We start from the raw sequence: 16,949 nt of genomic DNA on the forward strand, positions 1-16,949 counted from the left end.
GGGGATTCGAACCCGCAGATTGCGAGTCGAGCGCCCTAACCACCTGGCCATGCCGGGCCCCAGAGTTAGTAATTCTGTGTAACAGTTCGAGCACATTCGTTCTTTTCCAGAGTTTACCTGCTGTTTCATAAGTACCCTAAGAACAATGATTTTTTTTATCTTGCTGAGAAAGCTATTTCCTTGAAATATTTAATTATCAATCGAATTACAATCGTTGTTCTTATACGATTGGTTTATATATCTCTGCAATTCACATAAATTGTTCCAGGAAACTACAAAATATTTTTTTTTTTTAGTTGTTGAAAAAATTAAGTTAAAATTCTCCGAGATTTATTCCCATAAAGAAACAATTCTGTTTTATTTTTAGTTTCTGAGTAATCAGTTGCATAAATATTGTGACGAATTTCACTTTGCAACATTTCATGCAACGTACTGAAAGTTTTTGGAATGATATTTGAAACAGTCACCATCTGATGATAAATAATTTTCATTTTGGTATAAAACTCCAATGATCTGTTTTTTTCTCTGTGGAAAACAAACCGTGATATTATTAAGTATATATGAAAAAAACAAAAACCAAAGTCGTAAAAGCCTCACAATAGCTCTGCCATTAAACTTAAACCCCACAGTGTCACTTAAATGTGTCCAGGCTAACACTAATGGTGGCGTCGCTGGGTAAACCATCATCTTTATAATACAGTTTCGTGCCCTATGTTATTTTTCCATGTCTGTTGTTCTGCGAAACATAATTTCAGTTATAAAGTAGACAAGATCCAATGGGTTTGCGTGAACAACTGTAATTTGAGATAACACAAAAACTGTTTCATAAGATGACTTTTAAAATATATTACGCTTTAAACGTAATCCTGGTGAAGCCAGCGTATACCAGGATAACGTGTCAGTCAACCGGATATGGTAAAATAAAACAAAAATACTAACGAAAGTCCATTAAATAATTAGTTAAAACAGAAATATAAAAATAAAACAGTTCTATAGTTTTTTATAGCTGCGTATATCAATTCTTTATTTCTTGAATACAATTCAAGTTTTACCCTAACACTTCCCTAAGTTAATTATTAACATGACCAAAACCTTCAAAAAAAACAAACTTGGAACATGGCTACGTATAATTATTATGAGTGAGCTTAATCTGTTCTAACGTTATTTATCAGAAGCCAGCAATCCTGTCTATACAAAGGTCTCGTGATTCTTTTAAACTTTAAATTGTCCGAAGGGGCCAATTTCTCTCACAACTCAAATCCGAGAACTGACGTAATAAGTTACATTGAACCGATTTACTTTTTTTTTCTTCCCCCACCAAATTTTACCGTCAGAAATGAAAGTCGGAAGGTTTGACATGCAGGTACACAAGGCCGAGTTCATTATATTGATGCTGTTTTGAATATGCTAATCAGTAAAGTTACATGACAACCACAGCCGATATAAAGCCACGGTGGAACTGAATTTATCAAAATTATATTTTGACATTGTTAGGAGTTTCGTAGGTACTGGTGATGCTACTTTGGTAACTGTAACTAGTCTTATGTCATTTGTTACCAGTCAGTGGATGAAAAAAATTCCAAAGTGATACACAGCATGTCGTGAAACTTTTAAAAGGGATTTGTGGTAACTGTTGGATATTGAACCAGGGGCAAGTTTGGGATCAGGAGAGTGGATGCGGAGGTCAAGATCTACTCTATATACTATCAGGCCAATGTTCTGTACTCTTTGCACCACACAAAAATACCAGCTATGTATGGATATTAATATTTCGACAGAGTATGAGTTCATTATGATAAGCTGTCAACTGTCGCTTACCTCAAACAGTTGTTTCCACTCGCACCCCCTGTTCAACTGTCGCTTACCTCAAATAGCTGGTGAATGAAACGGATATTCATGATAGTTTATACAAAGACATACTGGTCAAGTCACCGGACGCAGTGCTATTGATTTCTATACGATCGGACTATTGGAACAAGCGCCAGGAACCGTCATCCTTGTCACTCAGTTATGGGGCCTTTTTTTCGCAACGGAAACTATGCTGCACGACTATTGTCGAGATGATCGTGCATGACCAGACGTGGTGTCAGACTTTAAGGACAATGGTGAGGCTTAAAAATCGTCTTAATGTAACATAATTCTTCTGTACTTTTGTTTTATAAAATGTTAACACCTGTTGCAAATACGAAACACGGAGAAAACAACAAAAGAAAAACTGCATTTCGAATCTGCGATTTATTAGAAATATTTATAATTGGAAAAGTTCACTACCGTTACTCACTAATCTGTAAGTGTAAGAGATAATGAGGCTTAAAATTTAATGACTAAGTGTAATGGAACTCGAAAAGTAGGTTAACATTGTAAAGTGCTGTAGTGCATTCAGTTCAGTGATAGTGTACTAGAAAGTGCTGTGTGATGCTCAACAAGTTTAATTACAATCACGGAACTAGAAAGTGTTAAACTGCGTTAAGTGATAGTTGAGATATAAACACGTGCTCGAAAGTGCCGTGTTATTTTCAACACATTTTAACTACAACCATGAACTAGAAAGTGTTAAACTGAGTTAAGTGATAGTTGAGATATTAACACCTGCTCGAAAGTGCCGTGTTATTTTCAACACATTTTAACTACAACCATGAACTAGAAAGTGTTAAACTGCGTTAAGTGATAGTTGAGATATTAACACCTGCTCGAAAGTGCCGTGTTATTTTCAACACATTTTAACTACAGCCACGAACTAGAAAATGCTACGTCGAGTGATAGTTTTCTTGTGAAAAAGGGTCACTATGTTACACGTTCAATAAACTATACTCATGAGTTAGAAAGTACTATGTTTTGTTTACTTCAGTGCTAGTTTAGTTCTAAGAATGTACTAGAAGATATTAGGTTGTGATCAGGCAAGTAGTGTTTGTATTGTTAAGCATGAGCTATATCAGTGCTCAGTTCAAATAAAAAAATATTTAACAATGAACATTCACTCTCAAATACAATGTTTTGTTAATAGGGCTAAAAGTTTCAAAATTTTCAATCTCTTATGACAAGTTTAAACATGTGCAGTTAAAAGAAGTATACTAGACTTGATACTAGATTTCCTTAAGACTTACACTTTAAAGTGAATGATAACTGGAAATATTTAATTTGGACTGTTTCCAACCACTTCTTTTTATCTATTATATTTTCTGTATATTTTAGATGATATTAATGACAGACGTGTGTGAAGATATTAAAAGATTTCTTATAGAGTTCAAGATCAGCAGTTTGGTGATATCATTTCTAAGTAACTAAAATCCTATCAGTAACAGAACTTGTGTTTTCATTTAAAATATACATCAAGCTAAAATTTCCAGAACTATTACTCTGTAATCTTTGTTTCCTTTATTTCCAAATATCATCAGTAAAACTTGTGGAAAGGCTCACAACAATGTCAGTCTGTGACACTGGGGAGATTTATACACATCTCTGACACTGGAGAGATTTATATATATATATCTCTGACACTTGAGAGATTTATAGATGTCTCTGACAATTGAAAGATTTATAGATGTCTCTGACAATGGAGAGATTTATAATGTCTCTGACAATGGAGAGATTTATATACATCTCTGACAATGGAGAGATTTATATACATCTCTGACAATTGAGAGATTTATAGATGTCTCTGACAATTGAGAGATTTATAGATTTCTCTGACAATGGAGAGATTTATATACATCTCTGACAATGGAGCGATTTATATACATCTCTGACACTGGAGAGATTTATATACATCTCTGACACTGGAGAGATTTATATACATCTCTGACACTGGAGAGATTTATATACATCTCTGACACTGGAGAGATTTATATACATCTCTGACACTGGAGAGATTTATATACATCTCTGACACTGGACAGATTTATATATATACCTCTGACACTGGAGAGATTTATATATATACCTCTGACACTGGAGAGATTTATATACATCTCTGACACTGGAGAGATTTATATACATCTCTGACACTGGAGAGATTTATATATATATCTCTGACACTGGAGAGATTTATATACATCTCTGACACTGGAGAGATTTATATACATCTCTGACACTGGAGAGATTTATATACATCTCTGACACTGGAGAGATTTATAGATGTCTCTGACACTGGAGAGATTTATAGATGTCTCTGACACTGGAGAGATTTATAGATGTCTCTGACACTGGAGAGACTTATAGATGTCTCTGACAATGGAGAGATTTATAGATGTCTCTGACACTGGAGAGATTCATTTGTCATCTACTGTGTGTGTGTGTGTGTATATATATAGTTCCATTGAAATTCTTATGATACAATGCAACAAATAGCTATGTTTTGTCTCTACTGACTTTTGAATATAACATTCAATGCTAATGTTTAGTTTTTGATGAAAATGATGCAGGAGATTAAAGGAAAATGTGAGAGCAATAATTTGTGGTATGGAAAATTAAAATGTATTCCTAATGTTTTATAAACTTTAACATGCTTAAAAATGAAAAAGAATCAAAACAAGATGAGTTATTAATCTTACCTCATTAAGCTGGTCGATGATTTTATGAAATGCTGTTAACCATCGAACTTTTGCCTTTGACATCATTTCTCCTTCAGGCCTAGAGTCAGTCTCTATAAGAGTTATATTATCTGTGTCTTCTTCTTGCTCCTCCTCCTCCTCAGGAGACACTTCATCTGGCTCTTCAAGTGTCCCTGGAGAAGAGTGCTCGGGGATGGAAGGCTGCTCAACAGAACTCCACTGCTCAGGAACAGGAGAACCACTTTCCTTAGTTTCGAAAGAATGGAATTCTTGGTCCCAAGAAGGCTGAGAGGAACCATTCACCACTCCTTGCCATTCTGGTACATTTGCACTTTCTGCACTGTCCTGTCTGAAAGCATCCAAACTGTCTGGGCTATGATAACCTTTTTGGTAATCTGCTTCAGGCTCTTCATACATTTCATTCAATATTTCCTGGTCAAACCCTCCCTGCCGCTCCAAGCTCTTTCTCCGACCTGTATCCCTATGTATATTAGCAACTACATCATCTGTATTTCTGTCATATTCATTATACATAAGGTGGTCATCTGCATCAAACGAAAAGCTCTGGTCACTTTCGTAATCAGGACCATTACTGTATCCAAACATTCCCCATCTTCGTGATGCTGGAGGAGAACTAAAGAAAAAAAAAGTTAACAAAAATTACTTAGGAAACTGCTCATGCACACATACACTACAAAGAAGTTTTTTCCCTATGCAATGCATATAATAAATAAAACTATATTACCTCTGTGTTCTTCAATAGTGCACAAATCTTAACTTACTAAAATTAAAATATAAACAAGGACAGATTTCTTTGAAAACATAAAAACAAAAAGAAATCCTTGGAGTTTTATCACAAGCACTTTAAACAATGTGCAATGTATATCATTAACACAAAATTAGATCCATTTAATCAGAAATTTTAGTATTTAACATTTCAGATCTCCTATTGCATGTATTTAAAGAAAGACCTTAATCAGGTTTATTCGTCTTCTCAGGACCAGAAATATATTTCAGTATTTGTTTACAGTAAAACTTTGATCACTATTATTTGTCTCCTTAGGGTCCTTGCAGTTTTCGTTTAAAGCAAGTTCTTAGTCATTGTTATCTGTGTCTTCTTCTTGCTCCTCCTCCTCCTCAGGAGACACTTCATCTGGCTCTTCAAGTGTCCCTGGAGAAGAGTGCTCGGGATGGAAGTAATCTTCTCTTAGAATTTTGCAACACTTTTTTTTTATTAAATTTGGAGTTGAGTTGATTTAATTACAAGACATTGAAGGGAAAGACGTGCTTTAGGAAAAGGTAATGAGATTTATGGCAGAACTGATCTCTTTCTTCCAGGTAAATTTCCTGTATTTAACATGCACTAAGAAATACTACCTTGGAGTAAACAACAGAAAATACATGCCTAATAATGAACAAAATTAAAACTTGCATTTAGTAAACATTTTAAAGACACAAAATAAAATTAAAAAAAAAAATCTCTGCATCTTTATCTGACCGCAACTCAAAGCTGGTATTAATACATTTATATATGTATTTGCTAAATACAAAGATAAACAAGTACAAACGAATAGTAGCAAAAAACTCTACTGAACTAGCTTGCAGAGATAAATCATTCAGATATGCTGGTAATAACAGAAGCCATAAATGATACAGTCATCTCCAGAATGGTTCTTATGGTTCTGTTTGATTTAAAGAAGACAAAAGCCATAAAACTGATCTTGTGGTTATGACCTTGACCCTATCATATAATAGCTATGGTTTCACTATGTTCAAGTTCCTGAAACACAACAGCACATATACTAAAAGCCTGTGTATGTTACACCTCAAACTGGTAGTTTAAAAAAGCAAAACTGAAAAATCCAAAATTAAGAATACAGAAGAAATTGAACAGAACTATATTGCTTTAATGAAACAGGCAGGTGTCTACATGTTTAATTGGTTCAATTAATTATTAGCAATCTGTTATAGAGTTTCAATGGTAACATATAAAGAATCTTTTAAAAATATTCAGATTAGTGACACATGAAAGCTCAATACATCCACTTTGTTACTATGTTGCAATATATAGATATTTTTATCTAAGAGTCCAGGATTTTCTGCTGAAAACAACAACAAGACTTTGATAAAAAAAATATACATTGTTTATGGTACTAAATGAGAATTTTTACAGCACTATATTCCATATATTTTGTGTATTTGCTAATATAAACTATGATTTGCCACTGAAAATATTTAATAATATACATCCTTCATAATATAGACATCACTGATGAATTAAAAAATTAAACAGGATTACTTTAAAATATATTTTAATTTAGAGAATAAGAAAGAACAGGTGCTTCATGAAATAAGGCCAAAAATAGAGACCAAGTTTAGATCAGGTTAATGCCACAATCATGTATACAGATTGCAAAAAACATGACAAAACTTACAGATCCTTGGTCCTACTCCTAACCTCCACTACCAAATCCATATGCACATCTTGGTTTCTCAGTGCTTTGATATTGGAGAAGTTTTTAAGTCAGTCAGCAACAGAATGCATTTCTTTTTTTGCACATCCTCGTGAACTTTAAACCAAGAAGATGATTCTAATGCAGCGCTGATAGCAAAACCATGCTTGTGGCAAAGATCTTTAACAAGATTAATGGCACCTTATATCATCAAAGGCATGCCCAAGGTTACTACAGATTACAATAGTTAAAAGAAAATGAAAAGTCGTTGCTCTTCCTTTTTAAAATTTGGTCTGATTTTATTCAGGATCAACCAAACCCAGCTTGCTGTTGCACATGTTTTTAAATATCTTTAATTTTTCCAATATGAAGTTAAAAAAAAATGTTGTTTATTCGCATGGGAAATAAGGAAGCATGTTTTACAATTAATATTTTCTTTTTTTAAGTAACAGAATAAATACTGCTCGTGAGCAGTTCACCGACTATTTATTTCTTTTCTGTAAATCTTACACATGCTCAGTATCATCAAAATCACAGGTTCTCTTCTTTGTAGTAAATAAAATGCAAGGACAAACTGTTACTATTAGTTAATTCCTGGCAGTATTTTACCAAACTTTTTGTGAAAGTTACTCCAAAACTTGTTTCCATAACACATCATTTTAAAAAAAAAAAAGTAGAACTTAGAAGGTGTCAGTCAATTCCTGGCAATACTAAGACTATATGATGAACTTAATTTGCTTAGAGAAAACCTTTTTGGATACCAGAATCATAGGAATATAGATCTTGGAATTTATTACCTTTTACAGAATTTACATCTACTAAAATGGTTATGAAAAATGAAAAACATAAATGGTGGAACTCTGTAGGTTCGTGTAGTGGTATAACTATGTAATACAGATCTGCATGAACATAATACTTTAAGTAAGTGTTATTTCTCTCTTTCCTTCTACAAATACAATGCTGGTAATTTATTAATATGATACACATGTATTGATTTTTCTGATAAATATTAAAATTTGTCTATTTTTACAATACAAAACAAAATTTGTCTACTAACATAATGCAAACATTAAGAGCTTTGCATATAAGAATTAACATATATCTCTTTTTTTTTTTTTAAATAATATAACACACCTACTAGAGCTTGCAAAAAAATGCATTTTACCTATTTCTGTCTTTTTGCACGCAGCGTTCTGGTGGTCTGCTGTTATAATACAGAGGATCCGATTCAGAATCACTTCCCTTCATCCAAATATCTCCACCTTTAGATTGGGATACTCTGTCATCATACATATCTTCATCATAGTTGTCAAGCTCATAAGAGCCTTCACGATCGAAAGAAAAGTCATCACACTGAGAAGCCCTCCGGACTAAATTGGAAGCACCACCAAACTGAGAAGCTGAACTGTTGGGGTGGTGAACTGAGGCACTTGGGTGTTGGTTAGCAGGGTATCCCACATCACTAGTGTAGTCACTGTCCTCAGATACAGTAGCTGGAAAATTGAATTGCTAATTAGTGTTATTGTCCTAGATACAGTACATGTAAACAACTAAAATATATGTTCAGTATGATACTCTATATTTTTCAATGTATCCAGTATTAATAAATAATTGTACATGGAGGGGGACCAAGTTTAGGAAGGTATCCTACATCACTAGTGTAGTCACTGTCCTCAGATACAGTAGCTGGAAAATTGAATTGCTAATTAGTGTTATTGTCCTAGATACAGTACATGTAAACAACTAAAATATACGTTCAGTATGATACTCTATATTTTTCAATGTATCCAGTATTAATAAATAATTGTACGTGGAGGGGGACCAAGTTTAGGAAGGTATCCTACATCAATAAAATAGTTCTTGTGTTCAGATAAAAAAAAGTGAATAAACTTAACATAAAAAGTTAGTGGGGTGCCATGTATTTACAATATGTTACATCAGTTCTCATTGTTTCCAGACAAATTAGCTAGAAAAAGGTAAACATAAGGCTAACACTGTGTCATTCATTACTTACTAGTTCATTATTATCAGATATATGGAACCAAAAAGTCGACAGAAAGTTAGATAAGTGTCCTGAGTTAATGATACATTCAAAAATTTCCAATTACAGAAAGAGGAGCTCACTGTTTTCATTCACAGCTAGTAGATGAAGCTACATAAAATTAGTAAAATATGTCATATCATTAGTGTAGACACATTCCATATACACGAAAAAGTTCACATACGGTTAACAGAGTACCCCAAATCATTTATTGTCACATTCTGCAATTGAGGGGAAAAAAAAATCAACAAAATCTGTCAGAAATATCCTACAAACTTAGCATCATTCCTATCTTAAGAAAGAACTGTATGAAAAAATTAATACAAATTAGTATAGTATTCTTGTCTTAAAACTTACAAACATTAAAACAGGAGTATTTAGATGAATGTAATCAAGAGAGCTGGTACTGTACTAAAAAGAAATGTTTGTTCTTATTATGAGGCGAGCCATAAAAAGGAAATCTGCACGTCCAAACTTTAAAACTTGAGAGTGGTTGAGTTTCTTTGTTCAAAAAACTGGAGTACTTGTATATAGTCGAAGGACCCACTTTTAAAGCTTTTGTTCAAAACTTGGAGTACTTGTATATAGTCGAAGGACCCACTTTTAAAGCTTTTGTTCAAAACTTGGAGTACTTGTATATAGTCGAAGGACCCACTTTTAGAGCTTTTGTTCAAAACCTGGAGTACTTGTATATAGTCGAAGGACCCACTTTTAAAGCTTTTGTTCAAAACCTGGAGTACTTGTATATATTCAAAGGACCCACTTTCCAAGCTTTATTACTATTAGAAGGTTAAACTTATTAACCATTTTTAATTAAACATACAATCCTTTCCTTTCGTTGAATTAGCTAAAACAATTAATTCTTCATGTCACAAGAAAAAAAAAATTAAATTTCTTTTCCATAAGAAATGCCTTTCTGACCTTTATCTAAATTTTGATAGTTTTACATCAGTACATTTTAAAAAGAACTTAAAATATAACATCATGCTTAATAGAAAATAACACGTACAAGGTATGACCTCCTACATAAAAACTTAAACAGTGCAGAGAAGTTTTAAATAAAAATGCTTTAAATAGTACCGTTGATGGCATTAAGCAAAATTAATATTATGTGTATAACATCCACGAGCAGTTAAAACAAGATATTCTAAGATTTCCCTTACCTGTCAAGTTGCCTTATACCAGTAGATAAGAAAAGCAAGTGTAAGTTGATCCACAGATTTTAACTAGGTATTAATTAAGTTGTATTTTAGAACCCGAATCTCTCAAGTTACATGTCTTATTGAATGCAAGGTTATACGACGGTTGCACATTTTGATACTGTGAATAATCATGGAATTGGAAGAGTGGGAACAAAATATAGTGTATTGAAAAATATCTTAGATAGTTGATAAGCATGCCTGAGTTGTTCATTTTTAAGATCTTAACTAAGGCCACTATGAAAGCAACTTCAATAACAGAGACAGCTGACAAACAGGCTGAAGCAGCAGATCTGTCGGACAAGTTCTTTTTAAAATTAATGTCATAAGATATGACCGTTAAAAAACACAAAAGCAATTACTGGCATTGTAACTAATACTTAATATTATAAGAAGATTCTGTGTTATATATACAAGTAAATTAACTGTTGAAAGACAAAATAGCTGAAAAAGTCAATATCAGTTGCTACATATTGAACAAAATATTTATGTCTAAGCATGTGCATGTAAAAAGAGACCAAAAGTTTAAGTGATATACAATTAGCAGTATTTCAATATACACACACAAACATATATATACCGATATTCAATAATGATTCACTTGAGAAATAAACAATAGAAAACATATAAGTAACTTGCATAGATGCACAATTCATGAAATATTATCTACAGGCAGTCTAACAAAAGTTTTCTAAAGCATTTTTTTCAGTATATATATATGTCATTAAATTTTGTCTGTAAGATATATAGAAGAAATACTAAGAACTTTTAATCTTTTATTAGCCTTAATAATGAAAGACTTGAAACCTGGATCTTTTGTGATTAATATTTGATGGGTGCTCATTGATTTCTACTCATATTTTATTAAACTTCACTTGCATAAAAAAATCTTTACAATCAGTTACTGCCAAGCTTGTTTCATTAAGCTGTGATTTCAGTCTATCACATATTTGATAAGAAGTCAGATTTTATCTATCTTTATTTATCATATTCTAGTTTTGCATTATTTGATTTTTTTAAAGAAACAGATTTCTGTACAAAGACTGATGAACTATACTTGTTTAACTGTAGCTGTATTTTTGTTATTGCTAAATACACTGTACAGATAATAAGTTTTCATAAACTGAATATATACACTATTTTAAACAATTTGATCATTTTTTTTTGTCATGAACACTACCTACTTGACAGTAACCAAAGAATTGTTTTTATTGGTATGATGATTAACTAAATGCTTTACTCACAGTTGAGCTGATATGAAACATGAGGCTGGTGTTCTCTCATTGCTTCAAGCTAGAAATACACAAGAATTTCAAAAGACTCGTAGGAAAATATGAAATCTTGTCACTTTAGAGAAAGCCACTGGAGAGAGACAAGAAAAAATTTTCAACATATTCTTAAAATATGTTTACACGTATTCTTCAATCAATTAAAAAATACCAAAATATTTAACAAACACAGTTACTGATCCATTTTTACATATGGTCAAGTCTGCTGATTGAAGAGTGGAAAATACCCAAAATCACTTGTAAGTTACAGATAAATAAACTTGACATTAAACTAAAGAACTGTAGAGCTTGTACGGCAAACTATGTGGCTAAATAAAATGAGTAAGTTTAACATATTCAGTATTCAACACTTAAGTAACTTGGGACACTATGTACGACAAACTATGTGGCTAAATAAAATGAGTAAGTTTAACATATTCAGTATTCAACATTTAAGTAACTTGGGACACTATGTACGGCAAACTATGTGCCTAAATAAAATGAGTAAGTTTGACATATTCAGTATTCAACATTTAAGTAACTTGGGACACTATGTACGGCAAACTATGTGCCTAAATAAAATGAGTAAGTTTAACATATTCAGTATTCAACATTTAAGTAACTTGGGACACTGCATAAAATCATTCCAAATACAACTCAATATACTGAAGCGAGCATTAGTACATTTCATAGTATCTGTTACAAAAACACATGAAGTTCACATAGAAGACAACAAGAATAAACTGCCAATATCAAGTCAGAGAAGTAAAACATTGCAACATTTACATAAAATAAATAGTACTAATGTTTACTTAAGGCATCACAAAAACAGTAAATCAAACTGAAACAATGAAACACTATACTCAAAATCAGTAATTTATTAGCCCATTGACTGTGGCTGCTCTAAACATGCATGAACATTTTACAAGCTATGCACCGTATAGAGCACACTCGCATTCAACTGCCAGAGGTGGACCGTACCACATACGCCAAATCAGCAGTCAATGGGTTAAGGATGCAGAATTAACATGAAACACTGAAACAAACCTTATATACACATTATGTTAGTTTTCTTCAATCAATTTTTAACGGCTAAGTGATTGTACAAAAACATACCTAGATTTCACATAAACCATAAGGTAAATGAACCATTGTACAAAATGTATTAGTACAATACACATATAACAAAACCTGTTATTCATCACAACTGTCCAATACACATCTGTACATTTCATGTAAGACTTCTGAAACATCCAAGCATTAAATGTGTGTAAAAGTTACATCAATAAGCACTCTTAAGACAGTAATCATCAGTACTCTAGACATACAAGTTTTATGTAACCAGTTATATGCAGTGATTTAGGACTAAAATGTTTATAAACCTTCTAAAACTATCATTACTGTATTCTGTCCTATTAATGTTAAAACATATAAGTAAACAGAAACTGTATTCAACAAACATTAGTGTATTCCATCCTATTCATGACATAAACCTAAGGCAGAAATGGGAAACTATAACCCACAGGCTGCATCCAGCCCATGAAACTTAACCAGAATACCATGTCTATCCAGCCTGCACTGATAACAGGGGCTTGTATGCAATGTCAAGGAATAAGGGGTTGGTGATGTGTCATGTAATTTTTACTAGGACTTTAATAATAAGAGAAATAATAGAGGTTTGTTTGTTTTGAAATTTGTGTGAAGCTATACGAGGGCTATCTGTGCTAGCCATCCCTAATTTAGCAGTGAGCTACACAAGGGCTATCTGTGCTAGCCATACCTAAATTAGCAGTAAAAGACAAGAGGGAAGGCAGGTAGTCATCACTACCCACCACCAACTCTTGGGCTACTCTTTTACCAACAAATAGTGGGATTGACCATCGCATTATAATGCTCCTAAAGCTGAAAGAGCGAGTGTTTGGTGGGACAGTTATAATCGAACACACGACTCACAGATTGCGAGTCGAGCACCCTAACCACCTGGCCATACCGGGCCCGAAAGAATAGAGCATATAGGTGTGCTATACCTTCTGTTCTGTTCTTTTTCTTATTATTAAAGCCCTAGAAAAAATTTAAAAGGAAGTATAGATATATGGGAATTTAAGTTGGAAAGAAATATTCAAGGTGGTACACAGGCTCTTCATTAAACTGTTGTGGACCATAAATACCTTATGGCCTGTGCAAGAATTTGCTCTCCTCATACAGCTTGCTTATCGGAAAGTTATTCCACCAGTAAACTGAAACTGTCCAACAAACATAAATGTATTTCATCCTAGTTACAATGTAAAACTAAAGTATACTGTTCAACAAACATTAATACATTATATTTATGCCATCACATACAACAGAAATTTGAAATAAATAAACACTGTGTTCAACAAACATCAGTGCATTACACCATAATCATTACAAAAACACTTAACTGAAATCATACTCAACAAAAATTAGTACATTTTATTTACACCAACATACATCACAAAACATTTATATACTAAAAAACGTTTATAATATTTGTGTTCAATTTCATATAAGACATAACTAAAACACAATTTAACAAGATGTACCTTTTCATCCATTAACCGATTCAGAATTTCTAGCTTATGTTGAAGTTCAGGAGAATCAGTGCCTTCTAGGTCTGTAAAAAAAAACCAAAAACATTGATTTATGTAGAAAATGTTTACTGTAGTAATCATTTCAGAAAGTACACAATTAGGATGCATCGAGGGTTAATGACTAAAACCTGAAACCGACACAGAACATTTTTAAAATATGGGTGCTGTCTCAAGAAATAAGAATATAAAAACATTTCAGGAAGAAGTTCAGATGGGACAGTCTTTCACAAACTAATTAAAATGGGAATAAGTTCTGACATTCTAGAAAGTATAGTTTGTACAATAAATCCTACCAGAAAGTTTTGATGGCACTTGTTGTTTCAATCTTATGAGAATGTGAACACACACACATACAAACAGTATAGATTGTGACTATATTTTAACAAAATGAAAACGTGAATAAATTCTGACAGCCTGGAACAAATTTTGACGCATGAGCTACTGAATGATTTTTTGTGGCCTGAAAACTTATTGCTTAATTCATTGACTGCTGATTTGGCGTATAGGGTACAGTCCACCTCTGGCAGTTGAATCCGAGTGTGCTATATACAACGTATGACTTGCAAAAATTCTGCGCACGTTTTAAAGCAGCCGCAGTCAAAAGGTTAAGAAAACATTATGTAAATAAGTTTTTGATGTTTGTAGGCTCCAAGTCTGTTTACTTGTTTCAAACCACAAAGTCACACAATGAGTTATTTGCACTCTGCCCACCACGGGTATCAAAAACCGATTTTTAGGGTTATAAGCCCTATTACTTACCACTAAGCCACCTGGGGATAGTGGTGTAGGCTCCAAGAGATGCTAGCTTAAGAAGCCCCAAAGCTAAAATCGTTTTGCAGTTGATATAACTTGTTATTAAAAAATTCTAAATTAGAGTTCAGAAGGTACAACTTACTGCAAGCTAACAAGGATATGATTAAATTTTAAGCATAAAAGACATAGCTAGTTATGATTTAGAACACAAGACTAAATTCTAACATAGTTACAAACCGAAGAGATTGCAGTTGGAGGGCACAATAACTCCCATATCCTCCCTGGGCTTCTAATTTGTTGATTAGAGGTATTATTTCGATGTTTGTAGACCTAATATCTGTGATTTAATGTTGTACGAAAGTAATTATTGCATCTGCTATTTTTTGTCATCTTCAGACACTTATAATTGCCTCAAAACAGTATCAACATAAACACTTTGCTGCATTCTGTACCATTCCATGTCACATGGTGAAGTTAACGCTAAAACATGGACTTTTTGTGAGTAGTATGTCTGCAGCTGGTGAAATAACACGTACAAAAAGTATTTACTGCTATTAAATAAACCTGACTCAAGTGATACTCATGTACAATATGCTAATAGTAGTTTAACAGTGAAGTACAACATCTCTTGAAACAATGAGTTAAATTAAACTGGCTTATGTATTATATGTCTTCACATTATGTTGAATACATTCCAGATTCTCACCTTTATTGATATAAAAAATAAAAAGTAATACCAATTGAAATAAAATGACAGTTACTATTTTACAATTATGCATTTTATTAAATTGAAAGACTTCATTCTGCACTTATCAACTTGTCCCAACTAATTCTTAAAATGACATTAGGTTAATACAATTGCATTAACAAAATGTTCATACTGTAATGGAAATAATGAAGGCAACAATCACTCTTGTGAACAAATGTCTTGGAGTAGGATTTGTAGCTCTTGTAGATTTTACAGACTGAGAATGTGCCTAAATTTTAACAGTTTAACTCTTTCACTATAACATTTATAGATAAACAACTATCCCAGTAAACAGCAATGGTGGTATACTGATCTTGGCAGGGACTTGTTCTGAAGGCTACACTAACCTTCATGTGCTACGAATGACAAATAATATAGCAATGCAAGTCTTACAGCCAGGAGTAGCTGGTTACCAGTTTCTTCTAAAAGACAACATATACCTACACCATGCTCAATTGGTTAGCAACTAGAAAAAGAGGGTATTAAGCAAATAAACTGACCATCATGCTCACCAGTTTGAATCTGAATGAGCATGTATAGGTTGGTTTGGGAATACATTTGACAGCATGAATTCACTTCCTAGCAGAAGTATTTTTCCAGCAAGTAACTGATTCATTCATTTTAACTATGCAACATCAATGGACAAGTGGTCTAGGTACTCTAGGTTTTATTAACTAACGTTTGTTGATAATTCATTGGGCTACAGTCTTTGGTATCGAATAAACATTTGTGGACATGGACATATGCGTATAATCACATGACTCACCATAGGGTGCATGTTTGACATTAAAATTAACTAATTGGCACCATTGATATTATTTAATAATGATAGTTATGCCTTGTCAAATCTAGAATATTGTAAATTCTGTTGAGCAGTGTATAAACTTGAATTCAAATTTAATTCTAAAACTAGTGAATTACAATAACACACATTTGGATAGGCAATTGTATACAAAATACAGAGTACTGGTCTCTGTATTTTGTTGCAAACCCAAGAACATAATATTAATGTTGTTATATAAAATCCACAGCTAGTAGTACTATTGTCAGATACTGAAGAAGGTGACAGTCACCCTAGGAATATTTGTCTCTTGGTATAAAACCTAATTGTAAAACAGCATGTCCACAGTTTTTAAACTGTCCACGTTACCTAGGCTTTCATGGTGTTACTATAGATCACACAGAATGTATATTCTGTAACATAACCAAAGAATGATTCTGCTAACTGCACAAATTGAAATCACTCTGACAAAACACAGTAATCTATTCATATTAAAAACGATGACAATACACAAGAAATCAAGAGAAGGTAATAAAAAAATCTT

General features: G+C 32.9%; 1 protein-coding gene across 1 annotated transcript in view; it reads right to left on the reverse strand.

Annotated features, from left to right (window-relative positions):
• Window positions 1–16,949, reverse strand: part of LOC106471673 (protein unc-13 homolog A-like) — a gene marked incomplete at its 5' end in the record, with an annotated part of 31,062 nt that overhangs the window by 1,017 nt on the left and 13,096 nt on the right. The window contains 4 exons of the mRNA XM_022400281.1: window positions 4,551–5,184; window positions 8,169–8,496; window positions 11,488–11,536; window positions 14,076–14,146. Coding sequence (XP_022255989.1) covers window positions 4,551–5,184; window positions 8,169–8,496; window positions 11,488–11,536; window positions 14,076–14,146 — 1,082 coding nt within the window. The remainder of the gene's footprint in view (window positions 1–4,550; window positions 5,185–8,168; window positions 8,497–11,487; window positions 11,537–14,075; window positions 14,147–16,949) is intronic.

The sequence above is a fragment of the Limulus polyphemus genome, unplaced genomic scaffold (genome assembly GCF_000517525.1).
Source record: "Limulus polyphemus unplaced genomic scaffold, Limulus_polyphemus-2.1.2 Scaffold4777, whole genome shotgun sequence".
Classification (NCBI taxonomy): Eukaryota; Metazoa; Arthropoda; class Merostomata; order Xiphosura; family Limulidae; genus Limulus; species Limulus polyphemus.